Source organism: Felis catus, chromosome D4 (genome assembly GCF_018350175.1).
Source record: "Felis catus isolate Fca126 chromosome D4, F.catus_Fca126_mat1.0, whole genome shotgun sequence".
NCBI classification, from domain to species: domain Eukaryota; kingdom Metazoa; phylum Chordata; class Mammalia; order Carnivora; family Felidae; genus Felis; species Felis catus.
The window spans coordinates 7,237,076-7,255,356 of NC_058380.1; the positions used below are offsets into that span (position 1 = coordinate 7,237,076).

The 18,281-nt window shown below is 47.0% G+C and overlaps 1 protein-coding gene across 3 annotated transcripts in view; it reads left to right on the forward strand.

The window, feature by feature from the left end:
* The window catches only part of GLIS3 (GLIS family zinc finger 3), a 547,835-nt gene that overhangs the window by 39,239 nt on the left and 490,315 nt on the right, over positions 1 to 18,281 (forward strand). For 2 of the 3 annotated variants that reach the window (XM_045043118.1, XM_045043119.1), the window contains exon 2: positions 2,460 to 2,636. In XM_045043118.1, coding sequence (XP_044899053.1) covers positions 2,576 to 2,636 — 61 coding nt within the window. In that variant the 5' untranslated portion in view covers positions 2,460 to 2,575. Of the gene's footprint in view, positions 1 to 2,459; positions 2,637 to 18,281 lie in introns of those variants that run through there. The other variant, XM_045043115.1, reaches the window with a different exon arrangement.

Here is an 18,281-nt window from a genome sequence, read left to right on the forward strand (position 1 = left end):
TTGAACCCATGAACCGCGAGATCTGACGAGAGCTGAAGTCAGATGCTTAATCAGTTAAGCCACCAGGCACCCACCTCTTCTCTTGTTTGGTGGGATGGTCAAGTTATCTCCCTTTCTTCTTTCCTCCCCTACTTTGAAAGTTAATGAATTCTGGGTCTAGCTCTTTAGTAGGTGCCTTTACAGTGTTGTTACTTTAAAACATATACTAAGGTTCATTTCTGTTCTCTTTCTAAGCAGGCGAGGAATTTAGCACGTCTTGTTTCTACTGCAAACAACCGTCTTCAGCCTCCCAAGTTCCCTGTTGTCTGGAGTTCCAGCCCTGCCTGTTTGTTCTGAAATGCAAAAGAGCAGTTATTATTGTTTGCATATTCTGTGCCAGTTTTCTCTCTCTTTTCGTACCGTTGCTCTTGAATATTACCTGTCACTGGGGCTTCCTGATCTTTCTTGCCAGTCTTTCTTGCACTAGTGCTTTTGGTGAGGGTCAGTTATTTCTGTTGGGCTTGGGATGTATAACAAATGCTTTCACGTTCCCCTCACTCTAGAATGGTCATTGATCTGTGGGTAGGATTCTGCTGTGGCGGTTTTCCCTCTGAACACTGGGAAGGTGGATCTCATTGTCTTCTAGCCCCTGTTGCTTCCCGGAAGTTTGAGGCCATCCTGCAGCCAGTCTGAATGTGTGGTTTTTCATTTTGAGATAATCTGCCTTCTGTGATTTGCAGAATTTCTCCCAATGTTCTGTAGTTTCACTACAGTGTATTTGAAATTGTTCTTACTTACCCTGCTTATGACTCATTGTGGTTTTTACTTACTCTAATTCTTTCAGTTCTGGAAAATTCCTATCAATTGTCTCTTTATTGCCTCTTCAAATTTCTCTATCCCATTCTTCTGGAATTTTGACCAGACATATACCGAAGTGTCCCCTTTCTTTCCTCCATGTCTCCTAGCATCTCGTTTATACCTTGTTTTTTTTTTTTTTTTTAATGTTTATTTTTGAAAGAGCACAAGCTGGGGCTGGGGCAGAGAGAGGGCAGACAGAGGATACGAAGCGGGCTCTGCGCTGACACGCTGATGGCAGCAGGCCTGATGCAGGACTCGAACTCACAAACCACGAGATCATGACCTAAGCTGAAGTCGGACGGCCACCCACGCGCCCCTCTTGTCCATATTCTTAATTTCTTTATTTCTCTGGGTCTGTTTGGTCTTGTTTTTCCAACTCTCAGTTTGCTAATACTCTTTGCAGTTTTTTTTTTTTAATTTAAATGAGCATATTTTCATTTTTTGGATTTCTACTCAGTTGTTTTTCAAATTCAGTTGTTCTTGTTTCAGAAGCTCCTGTTCTTAGATTAGGGATTTGTGTGTTTCCCCTTTGTGACAAGAATACTATTTTAAAAATGTTTTCAGGTGTTTTGTTTTTCTATCCCAAAAGTGTTTGCACCCACAGTGCAGTGTGATTGGCAGGGCTTCTAGGAAAGGGGAGAGGAAACACCCCCTAGTTTTTAAAAAGACATTACTCAGCTTTAGTCATCAAGTCAGATTCTGTTTGAACCCACAACAGGGAAGTAAGCTTGAAGTCCAGGCTCCTTCACATCTAGAGAAGTTATTTTTATCACCCGTAAGGTCTAAGTGATAAGCCAGCATCAGAAAGCAGGAAGTTATTCTGTAGGGAGGGTGAAAGCCCCAAAGCCATCACTTCAAGGCTTTGGGTAGATGTGGGGCCAGCCACGGGGTCAGCCATGTGGGCATGCCGTGTGCAAAGCCACCCAGGGCCCTGTGCTTAGAAGGGCCCGGTACTTGGTTTAGATGTTCTGCCATCACCATCTTGAATTTCCTAATAAGTTTGGAACACAGGGCCCTTATTCCTTTTGCATCGGGTTCCAAAAATTATATGTCTGGTGCTGGTACTAAGGGAAGTCCTAGGAGACAGGAGGAGGAAGCAGAAGAAAAACTGACCTTCATTGATCTTAGGACATTGTGGGTAGAAGAGGCAGGAGAGAAAGTGAGCGAGACACATGGATTCCACTTCCTCTCTGGCCCAGGAAGGAGGATATTATTTGACTTGAGAGGAACATCAGAGGTGGAGGCCTTTTGTCTCATTTAATGCTTTGGAGTAAGGAAGGAAAATTCAGTCCCCTACCTCCAAAACTCAGATAGTAAAGCAATCTGAAGGAGACTTTAAAATAAAAAAAGTTTTACAATTTTTCAAGAGTACAGCTCAGTAGGATTGTAAATTTACTCCCACTGTACTCAGGTGAACAGAGAAAATGTAATTTAAAGAAATTTTCCATCCTTCACATTTCCTAAAGGGTTCCCATCTGTATAGAAGTAGGAAGAAGAACCTAAATTCTAAGTTGGATCCAGTAAACCTGGTCCAGCGCAGTATCTACTTAAGCCTAATTTTTGTTCTTGATTTCAACATGCCCGGGTGCTCAGATCTTCCTGCTTTCCCATCACTCTCCCAGGTGGTGAGTGGTGATCCCGAAGGATGTAGGGAACATGTGGCTGTGCCCTGGACCTTGAAGGATGGAAACCACTTCCTGAGGGTGGTGAATCGGCAAGACCGGAACCTCGGTCCCTGATGACGCCACGAAGATGCTGTCTTAGCCCTGGATGGTCTCCGTCCTCTGCAATTCTTGCAGGTGAGAGAGAAATGTGTTCCTGTTTGGTTAAGTGGTGATGATTTTAAACTTTCTCTTATAGTCAGACACACTTCATTCTAACTGTTACAGATACTTCGGCCGATTCAGTTTTTTTGCTGTTACAAGCTATGCTCCAGCTAGCATAGTGGTCCAAACATCTCTGCGTATCAGTCTGAGAAATGTTAGAATATGTTCCCAGAAGTCGAATTAGCAATGAAAAGATTCACACACATTTTTTATTTTTCTGTGAAATACCTCGCCTAACTTGGGAGGGCATTCTTAGGGAGGATCTTCCTGGGTGATGGACAAATGGGGTGGGAATACGCGGATGGGAGGTGTGGTGCTGGGCAGTGGTTGACGTGGTATCCGTGTCGAGTGGAAACTGTCGTTCCCTTGGTGAATCAAAGTCAAAATTATAAAAGATAACCCAAAAAAATAGTTGTGTGTCAAGCCTATCAGGTAGTTACTGTCAAGACTTCATTTTAATTAAACTATAGAGCAGTAGACCCCTTCCCCCCGCCCCCCCCCCCCCAAAAAGAGCTACTATGCTGAGTCAATTATCTTCCATGGTTTTAGTTCACTCTGGATTACTGGGAGGTCATTGTTAGTAGATTATGTAAATCTAGTTTTTTTCAAACTGCAGCAAGAAAGCCCTATTGGAAAAGGTAGATTTTTAAAATTTCTCCACGTATTCAGATTCAGTTGGTCAGGGGTGGGGCCCAGAACCACACTTTTGAACTGACACACAACTTTGAGAAGCACTTACCCAGATACTTGAAAGATTTTTTTCAGCTATTGGCTGAAATCCCGTCTGTCAGTAAATCTTATTGCCCACTGGTCCTCAGTCCTTCCAGAGCCGCTGACCAGAGATGGGCATAGAGGTGCTACAGACATTGGCAGTTCTGGTCCTTTCCATCAGCTGATTGACATTTCGTGGCTCTGGATTTAAAGTAATGACCACGCTTATGAATAATGGATACGATATTTTAGGAATTATTTAATGTATTTTTTATTCCTCTTAAATCAAGATGCCATATGGGTCCTCATCCTTTTAATCAATGAATTTCAGTGCTTCAGGGGCTGGGTAGTCACTGGCTACAACACCAAAGTCATTGCTCAGCTTTGACTGTCAAATGAAGCTTTTTATGTATTGTGTCCCCAGGGAGCAAGTGCTGTTGAAAGTTAGCTCTGTCAAGAGAGAAAAGGAATTTCTATATTTCTAAAGCTCCCTTTATATATCATTTATTTCTAGTCTTACTGGCTTCTCAGTAGAGAATGAGATCTATAAAATCTCTCCTTTCCATATTTTCTTGAGGTTTTGTTTACAGTCATGTACGTGATTGATTTTTATGTGTCTTTCCTTCAGCGGATGTCAAATTCTTTAGCAATTAAAACAAGTGAGTTGATTGTAATATTCAGTCTTTGTCTGTGTTTATTTATCTTCTGGATCTCACCGGTTTGAAAAAAGTATATTAAAATCTTCTCCCATTATTGTATTTTATCTGTTTCTTTAAAATTTTTGCAATCAAATTGTACCCTAAGATTTAAAAAACAAAACAACAAATTCAACAACAACATCTCTTACTCCCCCCACCCCCAGATCCTTACTCCCCAGAGGCAAGCACTTTCCTCTCTGCTTTATCTTCTTCCATATTGCAAAATCACATGTAGCTTTGACTTTTAAATTTTAAATATTACCTATTGGCTTTTTACCCTGGGAAATGAGTTTGGGGAGAAATGGAGATAAATACCTGTATTCAGTCTGCCACACGTACAATCTTAGAGGAGGGTTTTGGAAAATGAGAAACAAAGGCAAGTGGTGAGACATATGGACCCTGGTTCCTCTTCTGCAGGTTCCAAACCCCAGTTGGCAGGGAGGAGGGTAGTGAGTATTAGAATTAACAAGATATACTCAAAAATATTTATTGAGGGGGCGCCTGGGTGGCTCAGTCGGTTAAGCCGCTGACTTCGGCTCAGGTCATGTCATGATCTCATGGTCCGTGAGTTCGAGCCCGCATCAGGCTCTGTGCTGACTGCTCAGAGCCTGGAGCCTGTTTCGGATTCTGTGTCTCCCTCTCTCTGCCCCTCCCCCGTTCATGCTCTGTCTCTCTCTGTCTCAAAAATAAAATAAACGTTAAAAAAAAAATTAAAAAAATATTTATTGAGTACGGACTGTTGTAGTAAAATGCCATCATGAGCTTGCATTGTTTTGAGAGAGCCAGACAATAAGCAAATATGTAAAATGCATATCCAATGGTTAAAAACAAAAAATGCTATGGAGAAGACAAAGCAAGGAGACGGACAGCACAAAGAGGCGGGGCGGGGGGTGGGCTTGTGGTGTTTTTTGGTTTTGTTTTGTTCTGTTTTTACCAGGTTAGATAGAAGGCCTGAGAAGGCAGTATCTGCATAAACCCCTGAAGTGGGTGAGGGAACTGCCTAAGGGTGTTCCAAGAAGAGCCAAGTGAAGGAAGGGCAGAGGGAGGAAATGAGGTTGGTGAGGTAACAGAGGGGCCCATTGGCAGGAAATGGTGAGAGTAGATTGGGTAGGATCTTGTACGGACTTTGGCTTTTACTATGAGGTGGAAATTTCTGGAGACTTTTGAATAGAGGAGTGACCTAATTTGACTTTGGATTAAAGGGATCATTCTGGCCGTTGTATTGAGAATAGGCTGGAGGGAGGCAGAATGTGGTAGAAGGAGTCCAGCCAGGTGACTAATGCTGATCCAAGCACAGGTAAGAGTGAGTTAGAGCAGAGTTACGGCAGTGAAGACAGAAGTGTGAGTTCTGGATTTTGAGGATAGAGCCAATAAGATTGCCAATGATGAACTTTGGCAATCTGAGAGGAAGAGAGGAGACCGGGCATTCTGGCCAGAGGAGCCGGAAGGAGAGAATTGCTACTCTGTGTGTTGAGGAAGTTCGTAGAATGAGTGGGTTTGAGGTGGAAAGATCAGAATTGAGTTGTGGACAGGTCAGGTTGGGGATGCCTGTTGGTTATCCAGATGAGACTGCGGACTAGGTAGTTGGATATTGGAATCCAGAGCCTGTGGGAGAGGTTGGGACTTATGATGACATTTGGGACTCTTAGCAAAGGTGGTACTTCAAGCCAGGAGACTAGATGTCACCGTGGGAATGAGCATAAAGGAGAAGACAGGAGAAGAGAAGAATAGGCCTAAGGCCTGAGCCCTGGGTCACTCCCCAGTTAGGGGTGGGGGGAGGAGTCAGAGAAGAGTGGATAATGAAGGAGTTTTAGGAAGCCAAAAAGAAGGTAATTCAAGGAGAAAACCCTGTCAGCTGTCCAGTCCTGCTTGATTCGGGACATAGGATGAGAACTGAGAATTGGCCACTAGGTTGGGCAACATGGAGGTGACCAGTGGACTTGAAAGGAGTAGTTTCAGTGGAGTGGTGGCAGGGGGGAAGGAGGGGAACCATGGACGAAATCACATTGGTGCAGTCTTGACTCACAGAATGTAGCACATGCCTGTGGAGTCAGAGAACACAACTAGGAGAATGTGTCCCTGCATAGGGAGCACAGGAACGCTCAGGGAACGAATGGACCGGGAAGTATGAGAGATGAGCAAGCGCGACTCACGGCCAGAGGATAGATACCTCAAGGATAACAGTCTCTAGCAGTGGATGTTAGCACAGTTTCCAGAAGAATCAGGTGGGATCGGGTCCCTACAATGGTCAGCAGGTTCATGGGTCCAGGGAGAAGATCAGCCCAGTCTCCTCATGGACAACATCTGAGAAGTCCACTCTGCCACCAAAAACATGCCCTCCTCCCCTCCCCTCCCCTCCCCAACCCTCCCCGGCCCTCGCCTGCCCTCCTCTCCCTAGCTTGTCTGGAGAGCTTTCTGCATCACCTGCATCAGGAGATTTCCGGTTTGTACTTTGACCCTGGAGTGCGTTGTTGGTTCCCTTGCCCCGACTACCACTGTTAGCTCTTAGGTGTCGCCTGCACCGGCACGGGCAGGGTCTTGTAGTTCCACAGCGCTGCAGCTCTTTGAGGATTTTTGCCTTTTTTCCCCGTCCAAGCCAAAGGCCACTGCAGCCGAGGAGAATTATGGGTACTCTAAGGGTGGAGGGGAAACGAGGGAAAGTGGGTTTCCCGAGGGCTGGGTGCAGTGTGCAGAATCACGTGTTCGCAAGCGGCCTGTGGGCAGGCGAGGGCCAGGGGGAAGCTTCCTGGTGGAATTTAAGGTGCCAGCGCCTGAGGGAGGGGGTCATCCAGAATCATCTTGGGCCCCACCTCCATGTTTCCCAAGAGCCTGGCATGTCACCACGTTCCACCTTAGAATCGGAGCTGTCATGTTGCATGGCATCTGGATTTGCACGAATCTGCTATCCCTGCTTTCCTCCCAAACTTCAGTCCTGCCAGGTTGCTCTAAGGATCAGGGATAACGTATCTAAAGTAGCAGGCTTATCGAGGTGCCGAAGAAATGCTTGCTATCACTAACAGAAATAATGAGAATTGCATTAATCTAAGCCAGTAGTTTTCACAGATTTTCTCAGAAGTCCATGGTTAAAAAAAGGGAAATTTAATTTAGACCACCGGTTTTCAAATCTGGCCACGCTCAGAATATTCTCCGAGGCTTGTTAAAAACACATACCCTGTTGTCAGTACTCAACATTCTGATTCGCTAACTTTGGGGTAGGGAGTGGGCATCCATCCGTGTAGTTTAACAAAGTTCCACGGGTGATCCTAGCCCCAGTTGTATATTAAAATAACTGGGGAGCTATGCAAGTGACAGGTACGAGGGCCACAACGTGGACCGACTGAGTCAGAATCTCTGGGCAGACGGGCTCTACTGTCTCAAAGGCTCTCCGTGGATTTTAACGTGCCGTTAGAAGTTCTGAACTTCGGTTTGTATCGTCGTCTGAGCTACTTGTCAGAAACCCAGGTGCACCGGTGCCCACTGGTGCCAGACTGCTTTGGGTGGAGGCCCAGGGGTCTTAAGCCTAGCAAACTACCCAGGCTCTGATGCAGAAACGGTGTTAAGATTCTCAAATTTGGTTGCACGTTGGAATCCCCTGGGATAATTTAAAAGGTGCTGACAGCTTGGTCTCACCCCCCAGTTACTGTGATTGAATTGGGATGGGGTGTGGCCTGCTCATTAAAACATTTTAAAGCTTTCTAAGTGATTCTAAAATCCAGCAAATACTTGAGAGCCAGCGGTCCCCAGATCCGTAGCATCAGCATTATCTTCTGGGAACCTATAAGGAATGCAGATTCTTGGGCCTCCTCCCAGGCCTACTGAGTCAGGAACTCTGGGCGCGGAGCCCAGTGATCTGTATTTTAACAAGTGCTCCTGGTGCACCCTGAGGTTTGAGAACCAGGGGACCAGAGCTTGCCGATTAGCACAGATCACTTAGCGAGGACTAACGGGTCGGGTTAGCTGGTTGGCACGTCAGTGCAAGGGGCTTGGCCCCATCGGGTTCAGCGGAGACAGTGGGAGAGGCTGCCAGCTGCAGCCCTGGAAGAGCGAAGCTCCCCTCCAGGGAGGTCAGCCTCTGGGACACGTGGGGAACCGAGCAGCTCTGAGGTCAGCCCTGCACATACCGCCCTTCCTCCGTCGAAAAGCCAGGATCTATGGAAAGAGAGCCTAGCTACCCCCCCACCTCCACCCCCATCCCCGCCCGGGGGTAACCCCGGGGGCTCTTAACAGCTGCTGCGAGCTTTGGTGAGAATGAACCTGAGCCCCCAGGTGCAGGGAATGTTAAAATTCAGCTTCCCGGGCCCTGCACCAGCAGGTTCTGCTTCTGTGGGTCTGGGCATTTCCCACAAGTACCACGGTACTTCAGTCGGCGTGTGACGGTGTGTAAGGCACACTGGACGGGCTGTTTGTCGTCTTGATGCTTGGTGAGACCAACTTACGAGACCTGCAGCTTTTAGCCCTGGCTTGGGTTCCGAAGGGTTGGGCTCCTCCCTGGATGTATGGGTAGCAGAGCTAGGTCACTGTGAGTGAAGTCGCTGGCCAAGCCCAGGGCCCGGTTCCAAAGCTTAACTTTTGAGGTCAGTGAGAAGCTTCTTCTGTTCTAGGGCCCCCGGCCCCATCACTGCAGTGCAGTCTGGCTTCGCACTGTCACTCTGGTCCTCCCTTCCCTGTCCGCTCCCCTGGCTTAGGAAATTCTGCTGTGTGACAAATCCAGTTTGCGCTACCTGACCCTAATTGCTCGGGACGGGGGGCACATCGCAAGTGGCTGGAGGCAACAGGTTGAAGAGAGTCCCCTCGAGAAGAGAAATCCGAAACGCGGCACACGATTTGGCCTCTAGACGGTGCTAGCTTTTTAGAAAACAAGGCTGTTTATGTAACAGATTGGCAGTTTGAGCGGCTGTGTAAATGTCATTCTTTAAAAATAAAGATGAAACTCTCAGTTAACTCAAACAGGAACAAATTAAAAAGTAGACCGAAACATCTATTTCGTGAATACAATTCATCCGCTGTCTTCGGTACTTCGAAATAATACCTTTTCTCTAAGTGCTAAGTGGCACCCTCCCACTGGCTTTAGCTAGGCAGTGACAAAACAACAGATCAACTCCCTCCCTCCAGTGAAGAAGAAAAACCCAGCCAGTCAGCATAGGCTTCATGTGACTCATCTACCTGGAGACTGAATCCTTCCTATGCAGCCAAACCTGTATGTAAGCCGAGCAAGCTAGTGAAGCAGGACTGAGGTGTTGAGTTTATCCCCCTAAATATATTGAGGAAGTTTTGTATTGAGAGTCTCAATTGTTCTTTAACCCAAAAGATGATGATTTTTTTTTTTTCTGGGGAGCTCATCAGGAGCGTCCTTGAAGTATCAATTTTCAGCCGTTTTAAGGGTATGTCTGTAGCACATAAGGCTACCTGATTTCGAGGGCTTTGTGTCTCATTTGCTAATGTGAGAATCCCAAGCTTAGCTTCAAAATGGAGTCACTTGGGAAGCTTTTAAAAATCCCAGAGCTCAGGCACATACCCTAAACCAATTAAGTAAGGATCTGGAGGTGGGACCCAGTCAACAGTACTTTTTAGATTTTTAAAAAATGTTTTTATTTATTTTTGAGAGAGAGAGAGAGAGAGAATGGGGGAGGGGCAGAGAGAGAGAGAGAATGGGGAGTGGCAGAGAGGTTCGTAGCTGAACCGTATCCAGTCATATGGCTGCATTTAATTAACCATTTTCTGATTTTTAGATGCCTGTATTGTTTTGCTTTCTGTTACAGTAATTAACACTTTGATGAATGTCTGTAGATAATCCCATGTGCCATGAGATTATGACCTGAGCCAAATTTGGACGCTTAACCGACTGAACCACCCAGGTGCCCCAGCAGTACTTTTTTTTTTTTTTTTTATAAATTTTTTTTTTCAACGTTTTTATTTATTTTTGGGACAGAGAGAGAGCATGAACGGGGGAGGGGCAGAGAGAGAGGGAGACACAGAATCGGAAACAGGCTCCAGGCTCCGAGCCATCAGCCCAGAGCCTGACGCGGGGCTCGAACTCACGGACCGCGAGATCGTGACCTGGCTGAAGTCGGACGCTTAACCGACTGAACCACCCAGGTGCCCCAACAGTACTTTTTAAAACTCCTTAGGTGATCATGTGAAGCCATCCCTTTGGTTCCTTCACTCTCTGTTTCCACCTCTTTCCTGCCGTTCAGACCCTAGTCTCTGGGGCTCGGGTGCAGGGACCGAGGCCCAGTATTCACACTGCTTTCTTCTGATTTTTCTCTCTGAGTTCTACTCTTGCAGACCAGGTGGGCCCATCTTTAGTATCTTATGCCCATCATCTCAGATCGCTACCCTTGACCTCAGGCTTGAGGCCCCAGCCATGCAGTAATTGACTGGTGGATGTGAAAGAGAACTCATAGATTGTTTAATATGTTGGTTCCAAAATATCAGCCCAGAGAGTAACTCTTCTGAATAAGAATAACCCAGGGAGCCTGTTAAATTATATACTAGGCTCAACCCCAGAGGGTCGTATTCTGTAGGTCTGGAGAATGACCGGGAAAGCTGTATTTTAACAAGTGAAACCTCCCATACGTAAAGGTAAGAGAATCTCAGAAGGGATGTGACTTGTTCATTGTCTCTTGGCTTGTCAGGAAAAGAGACAGGATTAGAATCGGGTGTCCCGACTTCCGTGAAAAGAAGTCATGCTATGGCGAAATATAATTTTTGTATTTCCACACACACACACATACACACGCACACAAAACCCCCAATGAATTTAATTTCCAGTCCTTACCAGTCAGACATTAGGGAAAGAGCAAAGCATTCCTGAAAGTCATATCTGGTTTCCAGCCCCTGCTTAGCCACACGTTAACTGAGAGGTTTGGGGTAAGTGTTTTCCTCTCCCTGAGCCTGTGTTTTCATCTTTCCAACAGAGTACTGCTGGTCTCCTAGGGTTTGGGGAGAATTAAATGATACACTGTTTATAAAGAGCTGAGTGTAGAACCTGGCGGCTGAGTAAAGCCTCAAAACCGGTTGCTACTGTTTCTATTATTATTACTATTTATGTTGTTCAGCACCTGTCTGGCTTTGTGATATGAGGGAAGGAGAGCCAAAATGATTGCCCAGGAGGGACCCACCATGTTCTTTTAGTCTGGTGATGCTGGAGGCCCTCATCCAACTCAGCATGTTAAGAGAAAAAAAAAAGACCTGCAGGCACCTGAAATTTTGTTAGCTACGTTTTTGTGGTTACACATGAAATACACATCATCGTGGAAGGCACTTGAAACGTTTAGAATCATTGGAAAATATTGCCTTCGGTCTTTACACTCAGAGCATTATCATATTGTATGTAGGATTTTGTATTTTCACTTTGAAATTAACGATGATGTTAGCACTTTTCTGTCATTAAGTTTTTGACTCCGTCACTTTCATAGCTGAACCGTATCCAGTCATTCGGCTGCATTTAATTAACCATTTTCTGATTTTTAGACGCTGTATTGTTTTGCTTTCTGTTACAATAATTAATGCTTTGATGAATGTCTGTAGATAAGTCTTTTATGAAGTTTCTGATGATTCTTTCAGCATAAAGACCTGCAGTGAAGAGTTTGGTGTTAAAGGATATGTGCTTTTATTTGTTTTTTTAAAGTTTATTTATTTTGAGAGAGAGGGAGAGAATGTACACATGGGAGGGAGGGGCAGTGAGAGAGGGAGAGAGAGAATCCCAGGCAGGCTCCATATTCAGTGTGGAGCCCGACACGGGGCTCAATCTCACGACTGTGAGATCATGACCTGAGCCAAAATCGAATCAAATGCTCAGGGGACTCAGCCACCCAGGCGCCCCAAGATTCTTGCTAAGTAGTTGCCAGATCACCTTTTGGAAAGTTATGCTGGCTTGTGCCCCAGAAGCCGGTGGCGTAACCAACTTTGAGTATTTTTTCCCCTTAATTCCACAGGTAAAAAAAAAAAATCTTATTTTGGTGCATTTAAAGACATTTATTAGTAATGCTGGATTTTTACATATTTATTAATCGTGTGTAGTTTGTTCCCTGAGGACTATCTGTTAACTTGGTCTTTTTTTCTCTTGGAATTTAATGTTTTCTCAATCTGTTTGCACAAGCATTTATATATATAGGTGATGGGTAATTCTGTAAACCTCTTTTCACAGATCTTTCAACCAGCTATAGTGCAGTTTGTGTGCACATCTGTCTGTTGTCATAAAGGCTTACCCACTCAGGGAAATACCACACATGTTGTGTAGGACTTGGGATGGTAACTCAGAGCAGCGAGAGCCCCACGTTCCCTTAGGTGGGGGCTTGGTGGAATGGTGGGGTTTGGAGTTCTATGGACCTGAGTCCACATCCTGGATTTGCCCCTTATAGGTTTCATGGGCGTGGTTTTCCTCCTTAATCTTCCTGAGTCTCACCTTCCTCTTGCATGAAATGGAACTTCTTACAGCTAGTTTGCAGGGGATGTGTGAGGAATCAGAGAAATGGTGCTTATATAAACAGCCTGGTGCACACATCAGGGTCAGGCACCAGCAGTGGAAGCAAGGACACCAAGGTATTGAGGGCCCCGACCCAGGACTGTCACCCCAAGGATTGGTGGCCTGCTGTGGCACAGTGGCTTTGGCCCTGTGGAGCCATGCCAGTTGTACGAGTGGTAGGGGTTTATTGGAGAGCTTTGGGCACAGGGATCTCTTAAAGGACCCAGAGCCGAAGATGAGGAAAGCCGTGCATGCTACGGGACTAATTTTGAACCCACATGAGAGACTGTTCGGAGGTTCCTGAAATTAGAGCGGGGAGAGGATTTTGCAGTGGGCTAGAGCCAGAGAAGTATTGTTTTCTGTTGCTATTGTGACCCCGCTTTAACAACACGCTGTGCTCTATTGATAACAGATGGGGAAATGGTGCAGGGACTTGCTCAGGATCACATGGCCCATCGCTTTCAGACACAGGTCTCCTGACTCACCAGTTACTGTTCTTGGCCATCTTGTCGCCAAGGGGATTTTTCTGAGTCAGCAGATTTTTACATTTGGTGCTCATGGTACTGTATCAACTACTTGAATTTCTTGGAACTGGATGCAGACACCAAGGACAGGATGAGGGGAAGGGCCACCCAGCCACCTGGCCATGTCCCTTACATCTGGCTCAGTCGGGGAAGGGAGCGTGGGGCACTTCAGCAAAGGACGGGGGACCCAGGCTCTACTTCCTGGAGCCCTGTAGGACAAGCCTAAAGAGATCTTGGGGTTTCTTGATGTTTCTAGGGTCCTGCAGGGTAGGTGCTGGACACGGGCTGGGTCAGCACCACCCCTCGGCGGTTGGGGTGCGGGCGCCCCTGCAGTCACTGCGTTCTGCCCCTCTGTTTTCCACCCCCGCGGGCCTGGTGGATACAGGAAGCACGTGAAGTTGAGGGGACCCTTCAGACAACTTGAGCCAAGACCCTTTGCTGAGTTGCATTGGCGGTTGTTTTTATTTGCTAAATCCGACAACCCTATGAGCCAGTAAGGATCTGCTTTCACGGAATCTTTTTGTTTAGCTGTCTGTTTTTAATTGATCAAATTCACAGGTTAATTGACCTAGGGCTTCGTTTCGCTTTGTATTATAGACTTCAATCACGACGCTCGTCATCGAGGTGTTTCTTACGCTTCTGATTTGTTTTGATTATGGCCCTGAGCTCTCCAGTAAAAACAGGCGGAGAGGGGTGTTTTCTTCTGAGAGCTGTTCTCGTTTTAGTTGTGGGTTGAAGGGAGTGGGGGTGACTGCCTGTGGCTGGCCATGGCCTCTGAAGGTCAGAAGCAGGAGAGGGCTGTGGACACCCTTCTCCCTCCTACGCATGGCCTCCTGTCATGTCTTCGTGCACAGGAGTGGATGCCGCCTCATGCATAGGTGGCGGAGTGGGCGGGGAACCCCGGGGCCAGCACGCTGTGCTAGACTCGCCGCTCGCCGGGCCAGGCCAGCCTGTTTGGCGTTCACCGGGGCAACCTGTTGCCAGGAGAACAGCGGTAACTTCCCCGTGACAACACCGGAGCGAGGCCCCTGGCGTTGCAGACACGGCCAGAAGAGTCTGGCCCTCCGGTAGGCCTGCTGTTAACGAGCACGCATTCGCTCTGCAACCATTTCCGGAAGGGTGGAGGGGGCAGAGGGCACTCACCAGCTTCCCAGCCTCTGCAGCTATCAGCTCCTTGACAACCCTGCCTTTTCTGTCCATCCGCACACCCCGGACTGCCCGTTTTTACAGTTGCTCGTTTTGAGCGGGTTCCGTGCTTTCTTTCTTTCTTTCTTTTTTTTTTTTTTAATTTGTAGAAAGTCTGAATATTGAATCCGGAAAGCTCCTTTAGAAATGGAAGATTTAGAGCCTGCCTGGGACCTAGCCCATGCGGACGGTCTTTAACTGTCCCCTTGAGTCACCTGTGCAAGAATCAATTCCCATTTCCCAAATTTGACTGAACCTGCCTGACATCACACGGCTGAGTCATACTTGCTGTAACTGACCTGAGATTCAGATTCAGAGCCCCTGAATTACGAGACCTCATGTTGCCTGCTTCACTTTTGTTTCTAAGTGTTTAAGCCTGGACAGTAAATCCAGTCCTTTCCTCCCCCTAAAAGGTCAGCAGAGCAGACAAGTATTCCAGGTAGGATTTAAGGAATTCAAGAGGGCTTTGAAAGCAAAATAGTTTTCCCTGGTTTGCCTGAAATTCTACCTTTTTTGTAAAGCATCATTTGGAGCTTTATAATAACATAATTTCTCTTGGGAAGGTATTTCCGATCAGGTGTAAAATCTGGAAGTGATGGGGAATCCCAGCAGGTAAAGCAGGAGGGTTCCTCCCATCCCACTGCACTGCGCTTATGTCTAGAGCAGCCCTGCTCCAAGTCCCGGAGGAAGTTAATGGCATTTCTTGAATAAAAGGGTCTCCTTTGGGAAGCATTCGTGTTTAAATCAAGTCAGTCAGGTCTTTTTTCTGCAGGCCTTATCAGAGACTTAAATATTTAAATGCATAGTGTGAATCTCCCTATTACGCTGTAGTCCTCGAACTTGTTTGACCAAAAGCAGCATGTTTTCTTCCACGGAGCAGAAGGTCTGTTGCTCAGTGGATTGAATTTGGGAAATTAATTCAGAGCCGAATGGGGGAGGTCACAGAGCAAGATCTTGTTCTGTCACTGTCAACTGTTCAGAAAATGTTAGAGATTTCTTGCTGTCTCTTTTACTTTTTGTAAATGTTTATTTATTGAGAGAGAGAGAGAGCTGAGCGAGTGAGCAGGGGAGGGGCAGAGAGAGAGAGAGAGAGAGAGAGGGAGACCGAGCCAGCAGGGGAGGGGCAGAGAGAGAGAGAGAGAGAGAGGGAGAGAGGGAGGGAGATCGAGTGAACAGAGGAGGGGCAGAGAGAGAGAGAGAGAGAGAGAGAGCGAGAGAGAGAGGGAGACCGAGTGAACAGACGAGGGGCAGAGAGAGAGAGAGAGAGAGAGAGAGACTGAGTGAGCAGGGGAGGGGCAGAGAGAGAGAGAATCCCAAGCAGGCTCCCCACTGCCAGTGTGGAGCCTGATGTGGGGATCCATCCCACCACCATGAGATTATGACCTGAGCTGAAACCAAAAGTCAGACTCTCAACTGACTGAGCCACCCAGGAGCCCCTTGCTATCTTTTTTAGATTATATTATTTGCTGATTCTTTATTAAAATTTTTTTTTCAACGTTTATTTATTTTTGGGACAGAGAGAGACAGAGCATGAATGGGGGAAGGGCAGAGAGAGAGGGAGACACAGAATCAGAAACAGGCTCCAGGCTCTGAGCCATCAGCCCAGAGCCCCACGCGGGGCTCGAACTCACAGACCGCGAGATCGTGACCTGGCTGAAGTCGGACGCTTAACCGACTGCGCCACCCAGGCGCCCCTATTATTTGCTGATTCTTAAGAAAATTGAAATCATTTTGTTTTAAAGGCTTAGTTTTTTTAAGTTTGTAAGCGGAGAGTAGTAGCAACCTGTTTCGTAAAGTTATTCTGGGGATCAAAGGAGGCAGCCTAGATGAAGCAGTGGCCACCGAGCTCGTGACTGGTGTCACAAGGCCCAATAGGGAGCTGAAAAGACTAACATTGAACCCGGTTTCCTGCTGTCACAAGACAGATTGTGAACAAAGGACAATATACTGCCCATCTCGGAAATAATGATACTTCCATGGGTCAGGTGCCAAATACATAGCGTCTAGTGCCTAGTGGATGCCTGATGTGCTTCCTGAATACCTACGTGGACGAACCCCGAAGGCAGTGGGGTCCACATGAGGATGACCCCTGCTGTCGTTACAGTGGCGCAGAGGTTATGGAAATTTCTTTCTGCCTCATGTAACGGTCCGAGGTGGCTGGGCCATCTAGGGTGAGTAGACTGCTCTCTGCCTCAGGAAATCATCCAGAGACCCAGACGGGCTGGTGTTCTCTGCTCTCCTCCGTCTCTGAACACAGGGCTGCTACAGCTGTCTCTCTTTCCCGCCAGCAGGGGAGGCAGGAAGACCAGAATAAATGGCTTTGTTAGTAAGATGGGGGGTGGGGTTGGGGCACCTGGGTGGCGCAGTCGGTTAAGCGTCCGACTTCAGCCAGGTCACGATCTCGCGGCCCGTGAGTTCGAGCCCCGCGTCAGGCTCTGGGCTGATGGCTCGGAGCCTGGAGCCTGTTTCCGATTCTGTGTCCCCCTCTCTCTCTGCCCCTCCCCCATTCATGCTCTGTCTCTCTCTGTCCCAAAAATAAATAAACGTTGAAAAAAAAATTTAAAAAGAAAAAAAAAAGATGGGGGGTGGGAGGGAGGGGAAAGTGGGTGATGGGCATTGAGGAGGGCACCGGTTGGGACGAGCACTGGGTGTTGTACGGAAACCAATTTGGCAATGAATTTCACATTAAAAAAAAAAAGATCGTGTGGACCAGAACTTAGTTACGTGGTTAAGCCACACAGTCACATACTCAGATACAAAGAAGACGGGGGTTAGGCTCTAGTTGGCCAACCATGTGCTTAGCTAAAATCTGTGGTGCAGTAAAGAAAAAGAAATTAGTGGTGGACATTGAGGTCCTTAGCATCTTTGCTGCAAAGACCTGCCTCAGTTGTACACCCAGGTCTAGGAAGGAAAGGTGCCGTCGGTAAACACGGATCCTGCAATGTCGGGTTGGCATTTTTTCTTCCATTTAGGGGTTCTGCCTGGAGAAATGTAGACGAGCTGGAGTGTTCTCGTGGGACTTCAGGACAGTCAGGATTGAGATGGGACTCCAAAGTATACGAGAAGTCCTTGGAGTAAATAAGTGTATTTAACTTGGAAAAGAGAGTATTTAAAGATAATAAGAGATCTGTCTTTAAAGTGCTAGAAGGACATAAGGATTTGCGAATTGAAGAATGGTTGGGATCATTCTGTGTGACTTCAAGAGGTGAAAGCCAGGGGCTCACACTTCAGTCCCCCAGTTGCCCCCCCACCCCCTCACCCCCTTGCACCAGGCTACAAGCCAGCCAGTTTGAATGTGCTTGAGCTCCTGGAATAAATGGTATTTCTCCATCACGTCTAGGTCTTTGCCCAGCTGTTCCCCCTTTCCAGAACACTCTTCCCCACTGTCTCTTTCCCCACCCAGACTTTCCTCTGAGGATTTCCTGTTTATCCTTCAGATCTCACCTGGGACTTTCTAAGTATCAGGAAGCCGTGCCTCACACCCAAGTCTGTGTTCAGTGCCTGCCTTCTGTGTCCCCGCGGCTCCCCCCACCCCCACTCCTCATCATCACCTGTCACGCGCGCTCGTAACTGTGTAACTCGTGGGCTTTACTGCTGACCAACTCCCACCCAGGTGCAGGTTTGAGGGGTTTTCCTGCCACTGAATCACTTCTCTGGATCCTACTTTCTATCTGTCAAGAATCCCACCTTCTATTTCAAGGGGCGTGTCCTTGAATAATAAGTGTCCTGAGCTGTTGCAAAGGGGGGTGAGGGAAGTTCTGCGATTGGATTCAGTTCACCCCCCCACCAAATTGATGTACACCTGGAACTTTAGAAGAGGCCTTCTTTGGAAATAGTCTTTACAGGTGTAATTAGTTACATTAAGATGAAGCCATCCTGGATCGGATGAGTTTTAAATCTAATGGCTGGTGTTTTTACAAGAAGAGGAAAGGACATGGATAAACCTAGAGAATAAGGCTGTGTGGAGCCGGAGGCGGAGATTAGGGTTGTGCCATCACAAGCCAAGAAACGCCTGGGGCCTCTGGAGGCTGGA